This window comes from Lonchura striata, chromosome 3 (genome assembly GCF_050655825.1).
Source record: "Lonchura striata isolate lonStrDom1 chromosome 3, ASM5065582v1, whole genome shotgun sequence".
NCBI classification, from domain to species: domain Eukaryota; kingdom Metazoa; phylum Chordata; class Aves; order Passeriformes; family Estrildidae; genus Lonchura; species Lonchura striata.
Window position 1 is genome coordinate 83,026,181 of NC_140705.1, and position 19,073 is coordinate 83,045,253.

General features: G+C 37.5%; 1 protein-coding gene across 2 annotated transcripts in view; it reads right to left on the reverse strand.

Annotated features, from left to right (window-relative positions):
* Positions 1 to 19,073, reverse strand: part of KIF26B (kinesin family member 26B) — a 292,881-nt gene that overhangs the window by 152,961 nt on the left and 120,847 nt on the right. For both annotated transcript variants that reach the window (XM_085576933.1, XM_021550443.3), the window contains exon 4: positions 15,459 to 15,625. In XM_085576933.1, the coding sequence (XP_085433059.1) occupies positions 15,459 to 15,625 (167 nt within the window). The remainder of the gene's footprint in view (positions 1 to 15,458; positions 15,626 to 19,073) is intronic.

Genomic DNA, 19,073 nt, shown 5'->3' on the forward strand with positions numbered 1-19,073 from the left:
TTAGATTTTAAGAAGCATGCAAAATACTGCTATAGATATTTTCTTATATGGCTTTAAACATTTGTTTGTTTGACAAATACAAAGCCAGCAAGAGATAAAACCAGATTCTGCTGTAAATTAAAGGGGAATTTTGTTTCCATGAACATCTGGAATATGTATGTGCAATTGTCATACTACTAAAAAAAGAGCTGGCATGAAGAAAAAGAAAAGGATCTGTTTTCATTTAGGAGTTTGTCCCTTGGAGCTAAAATAATGTATAATGTGTTTGGGGTTTAAGTGTAGTGATTTATTTGGAATTAAATATAAACATAATTTCCAAAATACAAAAATAGTGTTTTATGGCAAAACCAGAGATAAATCTGAGTCAGAACACATCTATAAGAGCTGTCTCCTGAAAGTATTGAAAAAGCTATGATTGCTTTGCAGGTACCATTTCAGAAGTTACTTATGTCTGCAGGTATCTGGATTCCAGTGGTAGTCACTGTAACTTAAGCTCATAAGCACTTCAATACTTTTTGAAAATGGTTCTGAATTATTCTCATCTCACTGCTCTTGGAAACCTGACTTCTCCTGCAATCTTGATTTCTTTCTTTTAGGAATACATTGTTTTGTTTGCACAAAGCACTTGTCATTTTTAGTGCAAGCTAAACCTGAAGCTTTCAGTCTGTACATACTCTTCATATCCAGGTGTGAACTGCAGCCTAGGTGAAGTTGCCATCCTTAAGCATGGAAATTTTTTAGCAACTCTATTAATGGGAGAGTTAAAACCTCAGTTAGGTACCTAATTTCTATAGACAGAGAAGATTAAGGCACTTGGCTTTATGACACCCCAGTTTCCTGTGCTGCAAACATATAAACTGACCCTCGGGGAGCACTGAAGACAGACATTTCTGAAACCATGTCTTTTTCCTAGACCACAGCTCTTTTGTAGCTCAAAATTAGAGACCTGTGTGGAAAAGGGAGTCACAGACACAAATTTCTTCCTGGGTTTAGTCACAAAGTCAACAGTTATAGCCAGCACCTCCCTTTTCTTTTAGATGTGACTGCTGGAGGAAGAGAATTGAAGCTACAGCGCCTGCTGAACCCTGCTCTCCGCATCTAAGGAAGGGTTCATTCCCTTTCACTCACTGCCAGTGGCCCTGTGGATCCTGCACTCCCTCCCTCCATATCTCAACTGACATTATTGTAAATACAGGAGAAAACACCTATTCCACCCCTGTATATTATTTAAATACAATCTTTTGAGTTGTATGAGCTGTTGTTTTTCGCTCTTTTCAGGTTCAGAGATGCTGAGAACCCAGTTCTTCAATTTTCTGAAGAAATGCACAAATCTCTTGGTCACTATACAACTCCAGAACATTCATACAATATAGTGTGGTTATCTGAGGCATGACATATTTATGTTACCCTTTTTACATGTCTATATGTATGTGTGTGTGTGTGTGTGTATATGTGTATAAGCTGTGTCCTAGCATGAAGGTAAGCTTCATTCAAGCACAGAGTTGTACTCAAAGGCATATTGGGTTTGATTGTCCTTGAGGTTGAGTCCATCACCAGCCATAAGAGAAGTAAAATTTTTACATGTTCTCTCTATTTTCTCATTCCTACTACTCATTAAGTGAAAACAATGTGCTGAGCACAATATAAATGAAAAAAACTCCATGCTGTGTCTGTGCCCATGTTCAAGACAACCTAAACATTTTGCTTTCTTTGATACTAGATGTTAATAATGTGTAACAAACTTTTTCTTAATTACTTACTCTTACAAGTTCACATAATGCAATAGTATGATTACTGCTTACACGCAGGTCCTGTTTTTAGAAAGAAGGCAGCTTTAGAAGGACAAATGTGATGAGCCAGAAATACCTGAGACAAGATTTGATTTCCTTTCTCATTGATACTAAATTCACTAAGATTATTCATAAAAGGCCCTTTATATTTCCTGCTCATATTTGTGGACAGTTAGTTTACTGATCCCCTTGTTTGAATCCTCTGTAAAGGACACAGCCTCCGTGAAAACCCTCTGGCCCTTCTTACCATACGTATGCCTAGCTTACCTTCTTTGACTGATTAATCTTATTGACTCAGGTGTTGGCAGCTTATCAGTCCATTCTTCACAGGTGAACAAAGGAAATTTTATGCCAGGGTTGCTCCTACGTCTTACGTTAATCAAAATTTACTGATTCAGGTTTTTCCTCCTCCCCAACATCTTTCCAGCTTGAAGACAATGATATCACTTTACACATTGCACACTTGTCTGCAGCCTTTATCTGTGTTGTAGAGCTTCTCTGCAGCAGACAGCGTGTTGGTGCCTGTGGAGTCTCTGAATTCCCAAAGATGGGAACCAGATGCTGCCATAACTATGCATACAAAAAGTACTATCTTCCTATAAAAAAGCTCTTGAAGGTCTTTATTCAGATTTTATGAGCCATCAAGTGGAACAGCTGGGATGTGTTTTGGTAGGGTTTTCTTATTTGCCTTTTTTTTTTTTTTCAATTCAATAATTTTCAAGCCTAGACATTCACCTCAAAGCATTTGTCTTCAGATACAATATGCTTTTATTTCAGCTTTTGCTGCTAAACTGTACTCTTCATTTATATGTCAAAATATTAGGATGCTCTTTTCCCACTCTCATGATTTTTGCACATATACTTGTGTCAGGAGCAAAACAACCATCACTTTTTTTGACTGACATACTCAATCCAAGAGGCAAAGGAAGAAGCAAAGCCTTTATAACTTCAGGAAGGCTTTTCCTTATTTTTCCTGTAATGATATATACACTGAGGTACTTTCTGTAACAGACAAGAAACTGATAGAATTTCAAAGGAACAGGAAAACAATGCACCACTACAGCAGATGTGTGCCCAGAGAAGCTATGAAAAAACAAAGATTTCCACATCTTCTTGCATAAAAGCACAAAAATTAAAATCACAGCTAATGGCAGTTTAACAGAAACAAGCAAGCAAAACCCTCTGAAGTTCATCTACAAAAAAAATCCCCTTCCAATTAAAATACTTACATTTAAATCATTCCTATACAAATTAAGAAAAATAATAGTTTACTCCTTTCTTCATGGCAAATTTTTTTCATGCTTTCTTCCAGTGTTGCTGTCTGAAAGAGCAGAAGAAATACTTTCCTTGTTGCTGCACCTTCACACACAAGTGTCTTCCCAGATTGTTAAGTGTGACAATTATGACTCTTTAATGCAGCTTCCCACGTAACAAAAGCAATGGATCTTCCCTACATGAAACTCTTAGAGCCCACACAAAGTGTGGTTACCTTCAGCTTTTTTTTTCCTCAAATATAAATTCTAATTTAATAAACAGACACTAAAAGAAAACTATCTGTTGTTTGCTACCCTTGTTCACTTCAGCAGGTCATTGCCCTTTACTAAATGTACTTCCTAAACATGCACATTTCATTACCATTCAGAATTTGTCTAGATCCAACTTCCTGCCATTACATCCTGACATGCTTTTGTCTGCTAGACTGAAGTCCTCCAGTATCACGTTTCTGTTCCTTGCAGAGGTTCCCTGCACACTGTCAACACATCTCTCTGTAAATCGGTTTGATAAACTAAAGTCAAGCTGTTTGAAGGCATGGTTTCTACACTGTTAATCATCTGAGGGCCTCTTCCCAGAGCCCTCTCCATTTTTTCAATATCTTTCTTGACTGTGGACAGCAGAATTAAACAGAGTATTCTATTGGTGGCTATATCTACTTCTGATACAGAGATAATTCTTCACAACCTCTCTTCATATGTTTTTTTAAGATATTTAAGAGTTGTATTAGCCCTCCTGGCCACAGTGTCCCACTGTGAGCTCATATGCAACTAAAATCATGACACAGATCTTTTCCAATAGCCACTTCTCAGTCCACTGGTCTCTTTTTCATCAGTATGGTCAACATTCTTTGTTGGTTTTATGACATTACATTTGACATCTGTGGCTGGCACAGATCACTGTTACTAGCCATCTTCCCAACACAACTTGAAAGGTTTAACAGTGTTTTTTCCATTCTGTGCTCTATGGAATTCTGTATCGCTACCGAATCCCAGCAGGAGCAGAGTCATTTAACGTGATACAGAATTTCATCTAGTTTCATCTATTTAATGCATTCCCAGTTTGTTTCATATTGCTGTAATGCATTAATCAATAATTCACAGGGTGTTAAACCAAACAGCTCAGTGAGATATATCCAGATGTTATTGTATCAGTTGTACTTTATTAACTGAACATGCAATCACCTCAGGAGTAACATTTCAAGACAGTATTACCAACATATGCTTTCCATAATCCTAAACTCATTGGCAATGTTTTTTTTCTTGTTGTATCCCATCATAGGAATTTTCCTCTTTGCCCTGCATCAATGTAATGTCCAGTATGTTTTATGGGGATCTGGATGGCTCTACTAAACTCTTGAATAGGTAATAAAGGTAGTATTGCCTTAAATAGTGGCATATTACCTCCCTGGTGTTCTCAGAATTTCATGATTTAGTGAAATACTTCTATTTCTTCTTCAGAGGAAATAGAAGTATTTCCTCTTCCTTCTGGTCCCATCTCCATACATTGCTTGATGGAAAAGATACATGCATTTTTATTTCTATCAGCCCTCAACATTATTTCATGAGTTCTGTAATACAAAAAGGTTTCTCTTTAACTTGTGGAATCACAGGAATACTCTTTTCAGCTTTCATTATGCAAGTTTACTTCTGAACTTCAGGCGTACAGAGAGAAATTTAAAAAAAAAAAAAAAAGAAAGCAGGAACCCTACACAATCTAAAGACTCATAACTCAGAGATTCAAGGAATTTCTTTTTTTCCTCCTGTTGATTTGCATCTTACTCATGACAGGTAATAGTTCAGGCTGATAGAAATGCTAGCTTTGGAGCATAAACTCTATTGAGATATTGAAAGAACCAAAATAAATCAGAATAAACAAGTTTCAGACAGAAAGCCTAAGTCTAACTAAGTGATCTGAGTTAGAGGCCATGAGACCCTTGGGAATCCCTGAATAGTGCTATCTTGCAGATTTTAGAAATAAGTAGTTTGACATAACTCAGGTGTCTCTCACCTAGAACAACAAATCAGGTATTTCCATAACATAACATAGCTCATTAAAGTAGTTGTGTCTTAATACAAGGTTGATCCTGCTGTAGGTAAGGACATACATAGAGGTGTTCAGTAAAAAAAAAAAAACAGCTATAATTTCTGTTAAGGTATTTTCTGTCTTTGCCTAGATTTCCACAGCTTTCACTTACTCAGCATTCTTTCTCAGATTCAAAGAGATTCTTGATGTAAGTCTCACAACAGAGGAACTATCTTGGTGCTTTCCTCTTATGACTGTTGGGCTGATAAAACCAAAGATCACATCACTAGTTAGCAGTAGTAGTTCTCTACCCTGGTTATTAAAAAAAAAAAAAAAAAAAAAAAAGTACTAGTGTACAACCTACCTAAATCTCTGACTAGACTCCAAGAGGAGATTTGAATCCACTGCCTAATTTTGACTAGAAGAACAGAGATATTAAAGACATTAGGTCTCTATTGATTTCCTGAAAATAGACAGCTAAAGAGACAGACCCTGTAAAAACTTCGAAGATATCATTGAAAATTCTTTATTAAACAACAGAAAATACACTTGAAGGAAAAGCCTCTAGAACTCCCCAATCATACAAAAATCCCTAAAGCTACATCCCAAACTCACAAAATCTCAAGAAATGTGTTCACAGAGAAAATTACGGCTGTTAGTTGCAATGTTCCTGTAATTACTTATGAATGTGTACATTTATTGTTGAGTTGTGTTTCCAATGTATATCCCCTCATATTGGTTTATCCCTCCATATCCCCTCTTTGTACCTGTGTAGTCCACCCCAGTTTTCCCCTCCTTTGCCCCCCGAGAGCCACTCCCATGTCCTTCCCCCATTGGCTGTTAAGTTTTCCCCACCCTCCCTATATCTGGCTGCTCTGGGCGGGGCTCGCTCTCTTTCTCGGGGGGGGGGTCCTTCAAAGCCACATGTGGCCTGGGGACCTCTTCAGGCTCTCATTAAACTTTGGAACTAATCCTGAGGGAGAGCGCCTCTTTCCTTTGCTTGTGGGACCAGCTTGTCTTTGGACTCACGAGGGAGCTTCTCCAAGCCCCCCGGGATCCAAGGAGAAGTTCCTTCCCTCTGCCCGCCTCACCCCACTGCCCAGCTGGCCGGGCTCCACAGGGGTTTTGTCCCCGTGGATCGAGGGAGAGACGCAACAATTTATATCTTGTTTTATTCTTTAACAGGTCTGTCTCCCAAAAGGCAACCAGTATTGTCAAATCAAGATGTGTGGCAGAAAGCTCTGGAGTCCCAGTTCTGCATGCAATGCATTTGTGTATTCCTGAATTTAAGTAACTCAGAAGAGACCAAGAATTTGACCGAAATATGCCAATAGACAGCAGCTGTGAGATGGGCATCATGTTCAATTTACAGGTGAGGAAAGAGTTCTAAATCTCCCTTTGCTATGAGACACCTAGTCATGTATACAGGTGCACTGTGGTCTTATATTTTATAAGCACATCACAGAGATGAATATATACAAGCCAAACCATCAGTTGTCTACCTAATTTGAGATTATGTGGCAATAACAGATACTTCAACATTTCAGCACCTTTTCTTGTTGGGTTTTTATTCTACGAGCAAGGAAAACTAAAATGGTCTGCATTCCTTGGTAATTGTAAGGAAAAGCCAGTCATTCAGCAGTTGAACAGATTGCACTGACTGAGCATGTGATGGAGAATGCTACAGACAAGGTAAAGCACAGCTGAATTTCAAGGCTGCTGGGGCAGCACTAAAAGGGTACTTGTAACAGGAAAGAAATTATCAGAATAAGAGTTTGCCACTCTGAACTTCCAGATGTTTAGGAAAAAGTCTCATTACTATGGATTTATGATCTACTTGAGCAAAGGTTATTTTGTTTCTAAAAACAGAGAAAAAAACCAACTGGTGGTGCATATTTGCTATAGACAGTGAAACTACATCAATTCATCTTTCTCACCCCACAAATCAAGATAGAGATACTGTAAATCAGAACCCTTATGTCAAGGTTTAAGGGAAGCAAGAAATATGCAAAACAGTAAATCAACATGAGGTTTCCTATACTATGGTTGGCAGGCACAGCTATACTAGAAGTCAAAAGATTAATGCTGACCATTTCCATTTCCACTGCCCTAAGAGTAAAAAGCAAGATTGAACACCAGAAGTCTCTGGTAACACGTGCTGAGGGATTATTGCATATGCTGCTAGCAGTTTTTCTCAATGTACATGTCAGGTTTCAGGGAAAGGCAATGTCGAAGAGCAAATAGCTTTAGTTCCTTTTAAGTTTTTCTAAATCAACGTAGGGAGCGGACGTTCAAGTAGCAAGCATTCTGGCACTCAAGAAGCCCTGTTAGAAATTAGAAGACAAAACCTATGGTTAATTAGAAGTTACCTTTGTTTTAGCATAGTGTATGGAGAGCAGCAGGAATTCAACTTCCATACACCTAGGTACTTTTGTAGTTAATGCTTGAAATTACCTAGAAGAATTAGGAACACAAATCCATGAAAAATTACCTCCTTCTTTAACAAACTACTAAAATAATCAGGACCTCAGTGGCAGATTATCCCATTCTCTTCCCTGCATGGAAAGCATTTATTGGTACATGGCTTCTAAGGTATGAGAGCTGCAGCAAGAATGGACCAGCACAGGCAGCACAGTAATTTACAGGTCTAAAGCCTCTTATCTCTAACAGCAGCAATCAGTGGAGCACAAATAGACAAAGCAAACCTTAAGCTAAGGGAACATCTCAGAACATGGGACAAAGGCCATCACTAATTACTGAACACAGGAAGTGTCTTGGTTACCTCCTTCTGCCCTGATGGAGGCTACATAACACTCAGAGCTTCTACTAAGCATTTACATTGCATGAAGTAGATTAAGTAGGTGTTTGCATTACTGGCCCTTTTCATTGTAATATAATCAGCTGTTGACTAGGATCTCAGAGAGACAGAAGGGGGTTGCTTACTAGGTAAATGGGTGCTTGGTTATCATGCATTTTCATGGATTTGTACTTAAGAAAATAAGCAGACAGAAAAAAAAAAGAGAGAAAAGTATATATAAATGCATTGTATTCAAAAATGCAATTTTTAATTTAAAAACTGAACATAACTGATTATGTAAAAATTAATAGGGTAAATGAATTCTAGACATAAGATCAAATTTGTGTATCTAAAAAAGTAAAAATAAAATGGTGCAAAATATAGGTTTACAGAAATCAAAGGTTATAACTAAATGCCACTGATTCCTTCAGGAATCAGAAAAAAAGCTGAGATTCTGGGTTTTAGGCAATATACACCAGGAAAAAATATAATACAATTAATTATACTTAGGAGACAAGACATCCATATTTTAAGATAATCTCTTAAGCAGAAAAAACTCCACAGAATGTGTCCTTTGCTTTACAGAACCAGATATTCATTGCATCACAGAGGAACATTATATCTCAAAATTTTACAAAGAAAAAGGGAGAAAAGGGGCAAATTTTCTCAAAACTGTGAAAGGCTAGTTACACAGGAAACTGAAAATCTTGATGACTACTTCAAAAACAACATTATTTAGTGACTACCATTACCATCAATACAAAACAAACCATATGTGGGGCAAGTGCAGGTCAGAAAACGCCTCGTGTAGCGCATAGAAGCAGGTGTAGCATATTTCAATAAAGACATAATATCAAAGTAACATACCTTTCATGGGCTGGAATTTTAATTTCTCTCTTCAATGGCAAATAATTTGTTCCTGGATAGTAATCTTTTCTTCTAGATTATTCTAAATAGATATATTTTTAAAACATGCTTAGACCAGAAAACTACATCTGTTAACTTTAAACATACAGAATTGTTTGCCTTAAGTGGCTTACTTTGATACTAGGAACATGAGGATGATTTACATCCTTTTCATCAGTTACATGCTTTGAGGCTAAGCAGATGGCACACCCCTGCAACTATAGTATTCTACAACAACCTAGGATAGTTTTAGCTTATTTATTTTTATAGCTCCATGGGTCACTCCCCAAACCCTATTTAAAAATCAAGGTCTATTATCTGTATTTTAAGATGTGAATGAAAGCTAACAATCTGCAACCAACATAGAGTGGATATAATCGGCATAAAAATTCAAATTAATTCTGTTCACTGCCCAGTGGCAACTCAAACATATCTCAAACAGATTTCCAACCCAGGTCTAAAGAGTGTATACATTTTCTTAAGCTTTTGTTTAAATAATGGCAGCATGCGATATGCAAAGATTCAGACACCATTATTTCAGACATGTGCCCTACACAATTCTTTTTAGAAATGGACCTACTGTGGAATATTGCTGTTAAGCATTTGGGGGTTTTTTAATCAAATAACATGAACTGATTCAACAAAAGTTTCATGGAAAATGTGTCCACCTTGAAGAAAAAAAAATCACTGGAAATTGTTTGGGACCCAAGATAGAACTACCATGCAAATTAGACATCATTGAAATACCTTTGTTTTCCCTCTTCCAGATGTGGTACTTAAGTCTTAATTTTTTCATTGCATATCAGATCATTGTCTCCACTATCACACACTGACTATTCTTGCATGTAACTCTCACAGTCTTTCTCACCAAGATATTTTCATTTTGTTTACACTGAACATAAAAAATGAGTATTCCTTATGCCTCAACTGCCAGATTTCTTTCGCTTCATGAGAGTCACAATTCCCTTTTGACTACCATTTAATTTATATACATGAAATAACACCAATAACAGAAAGCAGAAACAGCTTGTTAGGGCTCTCAGAGCAACAAGAAGCACAGAAAAGCAGTGACTATGAACATAGATCTCTTGTGTTACTGAGGAATGTTTGAGCAAGTATGAAAAATCAGCCACTGAAGTTGTGCACTCAGACTTAGGTGCCAATTTTAAACGTTTCATGGTCTTTCAGGAAGACTGAGATCACTGTGATTAAAATTTCCCCCGCGAGCTAGCCCACAACAGGCTTTGAAGGTAGAAATATGTGTGAAATGATTTACAGATGTTTCCAAACTTGCTGCCAGCATTCCTGCTGAAAGATAGTCTGTGGATCTTTTATCTTAACATTCTTTTTTATGTATTTCTTATGCAGTATATGATAAGGATGAGGGAAAAGAGTCAGAAATTCTGATTAGAGTTATTAATATATAGTTCTTCAAACTGTCCAAGAATCTGACCACAATTTAACTGTTAAATTTTGTTTGTTCAGTTAATGAAAGAAAGTCCTATAAGATTCTGCATAGTTCAGACAACAAAAAAAAATGTGTTTTCATCCAAGTCTCAGAAAAGAATTTTCTCTTAAGGATGTTGAGGTGACAACTACTTAAATTCAAGAACTTCCCAAGCAGTGTCCAGACTAGGGAACCACTGCAACTTGAAAGAGCAACTGATGAAGAAACACTATAATCTGAGTCATTTGCTGTTCAGACTAAAATATTCTTTAGAAAGGCACAGAGAAGGAGCTTTCACTATCTGACAATGTTCACAGCTACAGGCTCTTTCCTGAGAGGTCTCTGAGACCTCTGCAGCTCCAATGCCCTGGGTGTGCCTGCACAGCCTGATGTGCACCTGCCCCTGCCACAGGAGTATCAGCAGCAGATTCCTGACCTGGCTCTCACATCTGCCAGTGGTACACTTCAGCTACACTGGTTACAGCCACAAATCCAGTATTTCTCCTGTGGGCCTTCCCATGCCAAAGTTGGGCTCCATGAAACAAGAATATCTACTTCAACATGTTGCCCTCTCTACTAGTTGCTGCCTCTGTTTCTTATCTGTTTTTCCTCTGCACGTTCTGACAAATTCTCTGTTGCAATGCCAGGAAAAAATTATTTTTGTAAACTTGCCCCAGACCTCCGAAAAACTCAAGACAAGATGTTATAATGGTGCACCTACAACACACTTTAGGGGAAAGCCCTTGTGTTTCCAGATTCCTTTGAGCTTTAAAACATACATATACACGAAGATTGTACAGACTAACTGTAAGGAAAAACAGCAAACATCAAAGCTGTGTGATTAAATTAAGTTTTCCACATACATGCAAAAAACAGGGAGGCATGAGATTCCAGGTTTCTGGAGTGCTAAGTAATCAAAACAGCACAGCAGCTTTAATAAGAGGCCCCCAACAAATACTGTCCTCATATCAGCTTTGTAGTTCATGCAAGAGAATTTTTTTAAATATTCAAAAAGGATTCTCTTGAATGGCAGGGAAACGTGTGGCATATTCAGCAGTGTTTTGAACACAACATTCACTATACCCCTTGGCCACAGTGCACTGCCTCACCTCCTCCTCCCCTGCTGCCATACCACAGATGGATGGGGAATGAGTGGGGAAAGAGTCACCAGCAGTTTTTCCAAGAATTAAGGTAACTAATAAGTTGAGCTTATCCCATACTGAGTAGCTGTGTATGCATTATACATGCAACTAAGTTTTTCTATTCTTATTTTGTCTTAATGTAAGAGCTTTTTTTAAAAAAATGGACATTCTGTTTGAAAAATATGCCTTGCAACATCCACAGCAGTAGCATTGTGTGGCCTTCTTTAGTGTTCAGTTGCAAAAAGACATGAAAAATGATCCCCAGAACAGATTTTTCAGGCTACTTTCAAGATTATCTATATTCCCATTAGGCTCAATTAATCCAAATATGACTATCTGATTTCAGACTGAGGCAGGCTTTTGTTCCAAATACACTGTTACACTTCCTGACTAGCAATAGGAAACAACTTTAAAGACAAACATTCAAAAATATCTCCACCTCAAAAGGTTTTTTTACCTTTTTTTTACATCTCAAGTGAAATGGGCTTTTATGTCTCTCCTTTGCTCTGATGAAAAGTTCTTCCTCTCCAATAAGCAAGTTTACTGTGACAAGTAACACCACCAAGATCCCAAAAACTTTAAAGTATTGCCACGGACAACAGAAAGGCTCTGGTCCAGTTTTGACTTATAGTTCCTGCATCATGCTATCACTCTCAGAGAGACTACTGAAACTCTACAGTCCAGTCACAACAGAGAGCTCTTATTCAGAAGGCAGGTTTATTTACAGACTAGTCAGGCCAAAGCTGAAGTCAGAGTCCCAGAATCCCAGAATCTCTATGATTTTTTTCTAATCAGCATAGATAGGAATAAAATTACTATGCCCCTTGGCCTGATAAAGCTTCACAAAGACACCAGGGAAACAAGAGACAGAAGGCCCTTCCCTCAGTTGCTTGGCAGTATCAGCAAGGAATCTATTTATCCCTTAGCTGGGGTGGCACAATCCTACATTGTGCTGGGAGGACATGAGGCAAGAGGCTCTCACACCTTAGGCTGCAATGGCCCAAAAATGCTGTGCTTCTTAGGACAAAGATCCAAACTGGAGGCAGAAGTTAAGGCATGCAAAAAAAAAATTCTAAAGTGCTCTGTAAACAATCCATTATGAGTAAAGAGTCTTAACATTATTTCACATTCACTAAATGAATTATTCTCATCATGAATGTGTACTGGTAAGAATCAAGAATATTGCTAAATTAGCATGATTGAAACATATCCGAGACAAAAATGAGTGATAGTCCTAAACAAAATGGCAAATTTAGTGCTTGTCACTAAAAGCACAATTGATTGAATTCAGTTTCTGTGTCTGACTCACCATTAGAAATTCATTATTCATACCTGTATCATCTAATATTCATAAGCCTACCAACTGAGCACTTTGGACAGTTTTCAATGTCTGTTCCTCTAAAGCATTCACATACTGTCTCATGGGAATCCTGATGTGTCATAAGTTCCCTTGCAGCAATATCCCAACAAATGACAATTTGCAGGGGTTGCAGTCCTTTTAGCTCTTTTGGAAATCTGTCAGCTATAGATCATGAAACATAACAGTCAATTATTGAGGCATCTGATAAGTCTCCTGGTTTTTAAAAATACTGAGAGTCCCTGAGGCCTGAGGATACTTCTCCATGGCTCAATGCCAGCTATTGGCAAGTCAAGTGACTGCCATTGTTGAACTGTTAGTGCCTGAGAACTGAAAAATTATGAGCTCCCACTACTGCACGCCTGGTATTTCTGAAGTAATTACAACCAAAAGTTCCATGGATGCCTTGGCATTTCCTCCATACTATAGTATTTTAGTTAATTAGTTTTTTTCCTGATGACAGATGACTTATATCTGAACCTTGTCTGAGGTTTGCTTTGCTTGTTAGGGAAGTTAGAGTGAAATACTGTGGGTCATTATTCAAATTTCAAAAGAATAGGTTCTACTCTTAAACTCTGAACTTCAGCTTCACATTGGCAAATTTCTCTGGCTTTGTAATAACTTCTTATTTACTCACTGTGGAAACATGGTATGGTTTCAAAAAATGCATATATATAGCTGGTAGTCACTACTTCATGTGCCACTGACAACCATAAAAAGCAAAAGCTTAGAATTCACAGGTCTGATACAAAGAACTGTTTCACATAGTAAACAGTGCACCATTTTAATGAATTAGACAACTGCTGCCTTCTACTTCACATTTCATAAATACACGTACCAAGTAGGTCCCTACACTTCTTACCACAACTTGACAGAAGAGCAAATAGACACACATGACATAAAACAAAACTTAATGATTCAGGTTTGGAAAACAACTTGGAGATTTTCTTGTTAAAAGGTCAAGCAGTGAACAACTGACTTGAATTTGCTGCTTAATTGCCAGCAGATTATGTAATTTGAAATCCAGGACAAAACTGACTTACATAAGAGATATTAATCTAATTATGCAATACCCCAAACTAAACCAGGCACTTTTGTCTTGCTAAGCACAGTTTAAAAATAAACAGTCTAAACATGAGATCTCTGCTGGACCAAGCACACCCAAGAATTCACAACATCAGCTAGAATCTAACAGAGTTCTACTTAAAATGCTATGATTTACACTAGGGATTTTGAGCAAATTTAATTAGTTTCCTACATTTCAGCAAAGTATATTAAGAGCAAATGAATTCTCTCAACATAAACAATGAAACAATGAAGAACAAATGAGTTAAGTCATCTTCATAAATCAATTCATTCTAAAATATGTGCTAATCCCAATCTGCACTCCAACTAGATATTACAATGTGTGTACATTCAGCAATTTTAATTTAAATTGCCTGCAGTTAAACAGAAAAGGGCAGCAAACCAAGACCACTGTCATTATTCACATTTGCTATTGCAGCATCTCATCTGCAAAGAAAAAATGGCAAAGTTGCCCCAGACAACTGGACCATCTAAAATGCTACACTTGATCCTTTTACATGACTCACTTGCTGTATGACACTGATCGAACACATGCAGTCCTCATGTTAGTGAGGAAAAATAAGAGAGGAAAATATTTTTTCCAGATTTATGGAGTCCAACAACTTTATAAGTTTTCCATTTACCTTTAAAATAAAATAGAAGCACGTGGAATTACTAATAATTTGACTCTCTCAAGGGAAGGAAGCTGATTGGAAAGTGCTTGAGGCGCTCGCTCAAAGTTCACTCCATGTTTTGAAATCAGGATCTCTCACTGCATTGGATTGGAAGTGCTATAATAATGGCTTACTCTCCTGTTATTTCATTACTCTTCCCAAATCAATCTTCTAATTAATAAAAAGCATTTTAATGTCTTTTAAGACAAGGATTATTTCAATGTCTTTTGTTACATAAGGATTCAACTGGGCTAAAAATATTCTGTTCTGTAAGGTGCACATTTCTGTACAAAAAAACCATTTTTGTTGGTGATAATTGAAATCTCACTTATTAGCTGATATGCTCATTTAACAAAACATTTTACTAACAAATTAATCAAAATAGCCACAAGATTTTTTTTAATTAAACTTTATCTCATTCATGTCTGACTATTCAACATAAAGCATGTTCCAAGGCTGAATTTAGACCCTCAGCTCAATTTAGTGTAATGACAGGGGCTGAAGCTGAAATCAGAAACCTTAACTTTTGAGTCTGAAAGTGAAAAATTGATAATTTCCCAAGATGGATGTAAAATTCACAAAAGAGGTCTGAAGATTGCCACCAAACTGAACTAGCCACCTCCACTTAGCTCTATAGTTAATTGCCTGTCTCATGAAATTACTTGGATGGGCCCTTCTCATTCAGGGATACACCCCTTTAAATATGTCACAAAGTCAAGTGCTATTCTGGGAGCACAATCACATTTTAACCCAAATCAAGCATTGAAGAGATATTTTACAGAAGAGGGTAGAAGTGTCATCCCATTTTACAGATAAATGCATGTAGGTGGATTAAACAACATTTTCATGGTAATTCCTGCAAGTTTGTGATAGATGTATATCTATACCCAGGTTTTGACATTATATCCTTCTTCACTATGGAGTTGTGTCCTTTAAAAGAAATTATATGTCCAGCAAAGGAAAATCTGAGAAATCTCTCTTACCTGGCAAAAAATGATGCTGCCACCGAGGTGCCTGTGGATACTTCACTGGCAACATATGTGCTCTGGGAAGCAGGGAAGCTGTACAAGGAGGGTTTATCTGCATTGTAGCGGTTCAGTGCTGCTTCAGTCAGGCCCTCTCGACTGGTCTCTGTCATAAGCTGAGATATCTGAAGACAGAAAAAAACCAGAAGTGTCATCAGCTAAAGCTCACTGGCTGCCCCATCCTAATCCAGCAATGCCTCCGGACTGGAGACGGAGTAAGAGAGAGGTGCTTCCTCCACTCCCTCTTCTCTGCTCTGTGAATAAAAAAAATGAAATGCTTATTGCTGCTTTCATACTAATCTACAGTACTTAAGCTCAGCTCTAACCTTGTCTGCATTAATATGAATGGGACAAATTCATCCCACCACTAAAAATGTCAATAATTCGTATGGTTTTCTATCCACACAGAAAAGAAAGAGTAAACTATAAACCTTGCTTCGTCTTACCTCAAGATAAAAGAAAGACAGACTAGATTTGTGCAAAGTAGGTATATTTTACTTCAGTGTAAAATATACTCTGTAGGTATATTTTTTTCAGAGGGGGTTGGAAGGGAATTAAAAGAACAGTATTTTTTGTCTTCGTAAAATAACACCTCTCTAGTGTATTAAACATTTTTGTTGACCTTTCTCTAGCAAACTCAACAGCACAGGAGAGAGTCCCTCGGGATTTTAGACAATTTATCATCTCTCTGCAAAATTTGGATCATTAATATTCACTTTCATTGCCTTTCTTAAACGGTTTTAAACATCATGTAATTTCATTCTTCTGATGGCCCATCTGACATTTTTTTCTTATTAGGAAGTCACATCTCAGCCTTTCATTGTCTGAAAAGAATCCAAGTTCTCCTCAAATCAACTGAAAATCTTTGACTTGAGAGAAAGCTGGTTAAGCTCTACTGAAGCAACTCCTCGATCGTTTGAGTTCAGTTTCTTGACTTACTCTACATGGATTTACAATGCTGTCATGTCATCTCCCATACTTCATGCAATTCCTAACAAATTCCCTTTCCTCCTTCCTCATTTCCATGACAAATGGCTTCTGTTCACCAATGCATGTCACAAAATTGCAACATATGCCTAAAAAGAACCCTCCCGGGTTATTGCTAGCAATCATCCATGGAATAGCTTTCTTCCCCCTGCAGGAAGTTTCCAAGAGGTAGTCTCTCACCTGTTCAATTTCATACCTCTACTTAACACCACAAAACCAGTAGAACATCTTTGTGAGGCACATCAAAAAAAAGTATTTGAAATCATCCTGCAGTTATTTTTCCACTTAGGCTTGCTTTATTTCACCTGTTAAACATTTCAGTAATTAAAAGCAAAGTTGAATAACTGATTTTTATTTGTGAGGGAAAGAAGAACATTTCTAATAAATTATAAACTCCCCATCTTCTGCCAAATAAAGATTTGCAGCTCCAAATATGAATTTTCACAGCCACTGCAATACACTTCTATTGGCATCAGCAGATCCCCTGAGTTGCGAAATTATGAGGCTTGAGAGAGACATTTCAGACAATTGCAAAACAGGAAAGTATTTGTGTGTCTTGGTGTTTAGGACAACATAAAAGTCACATTGGTGACGTGGTTTCTGCAATTGTAGAGACTTTCTGATGATCCTCGTCCACATCCACAAGTCTAACATGAACTTCAGAACAAGTAAATGCTTCAAACTGATGGCGCACATTGCTTGAAAAACTCTCAAGCTTCCCAGAAATTGTCTAGATACTTAATTTCTGAGTTTTTTGGATAAGTAGTCCTTATACACAAGCACTCCAAAATAATCACTTACCAAAGAGACATGAGATTCCTTTAGAAAGATATAAACCACTGCCCCACACCTATGCACTCAGAGAGAAGTGTATATTAGTCAGCAAATAGAATGTTAATGCTTTTCAATAAATGGGGATGAAGATTTTATAAAGCTTGTTATTTAGGTGACAGTTTCTTATTGTAAACTACAAAGGAAATTAAGAAGAAGGTGTAAATAACCAAATATACTCACAAATTCTGTATTTGTGGAGTACCAAAAACAGAACAGAGAGAAGTGAAAAAAATAATACTTATTTTAGTAATCGCATATACTATGGGCAGATGTAGAATGGGATTGTTCCCTAATTGTAGGGGTTCCAGTAATATAAATAATATAATATAAATGCTGTTTTGTGTCCTCCACAACAGTCCAAGTACTACAGGGATGGTCAGCTGCTCAAGTTCTGAAACAGCTCTATGGTACTGACCACCAGTGCCTGCTGGACAGGCAGCAGCTCTCCTTCCTGCTCAATCACACCACTTGCTTTGTTGCAGAAAACAGGGAGCTGCTGTTTACATTGACATATCATCTGCGAAAAGCAGCATCCCTGAGTGCCCTGGATGGACACTTACAAAACAGCATGTTGGGCTTGTAAAGGACCCTCTTGATCCTGAGGGTCCAGCAACACTGCCTGGTTTCTTTACTGATGCTGGCAATCTTCCTAGGCAAAAAAAAATTATTCTTAGCAGGAACTCACTCAGAACTAAATTCCAAATATACATTATGCCTATCCTTGCGCTCAATCGATTTACTCTTTCCCTCAGCAGTCCCATTTGCTCCTCTTTTCCTTTGATTTCTTAGTCAAGACCATATAACAGGGATACCAAAATGGGAACATACCTAAGATACAAAAAAATCAATATAAAATAAGAACTGGCCTAGCTACAGTTCAGGATCTCCTAGCTTAGAAATGATCTGCACTTTTAGCATTTTTTATTTTCTGCTATTGTGGGATTTTTTTCAATAGTGAAATGTCTTTAGAAGCAACAAAAACTGAAATATTAACCTGAATTTCAGACATTCTCTAATTTTTAATCTGAGAAACCTGCAGCACTACTTTGTGTTACATAGCAAAAGGCCCACAGAAGTATCTTGTGATACTGCAACACTCATAACCTCTAACAGGTTTTGTCTGAACGAGTTCAAGTCACTGTTGCTATCTTTTCCTTACATCCCTTTGGTCATGCAGCCAGTGGAAACAAAGGAAAAGGTGGTGCCATGCCAAATTCTGTGTCCAGCTGTGAACCTTTTATATATCCAGTTCTTTCCAAAGTATAGTTTCTACTGCACAAATTTGTACATGTGGGTCAATCTACAGGCTCAGTACCTCACCAGACACCAAGATATGTGCCCACAATATTTGACTGATAAAACCTCATTGTTCCCAGAATGCAATACATATACATATAAAGCAGGGGGTAGAAAGGAACATGGACATATCCAAAAACTACTGACTTCAAGTCAGTTATTTTGCATTTCTTTCTTTTGCCTCACAGATTAAAAGTGTAGAAATCATTCAAGCTATTAAGCCAAACTGAGAGTGGGATTTGGAGGCAATCTTACTAACTCATTTACTCTGGGCTCCAGTAATAGTACCAAATTAGCTTTTCCTCTTCTGGCCTTGTTTTCTGAAGTTCACACATATACAAATTTGAGTAAATCACCCAGGATATATCATGCATTTAAGGAAAAATGCTCATAGAACAGACTTTTCCAAAGCTCTTGGAAATTTTTTTCCCCATTCCAGTTCAAAAAATATAGTTG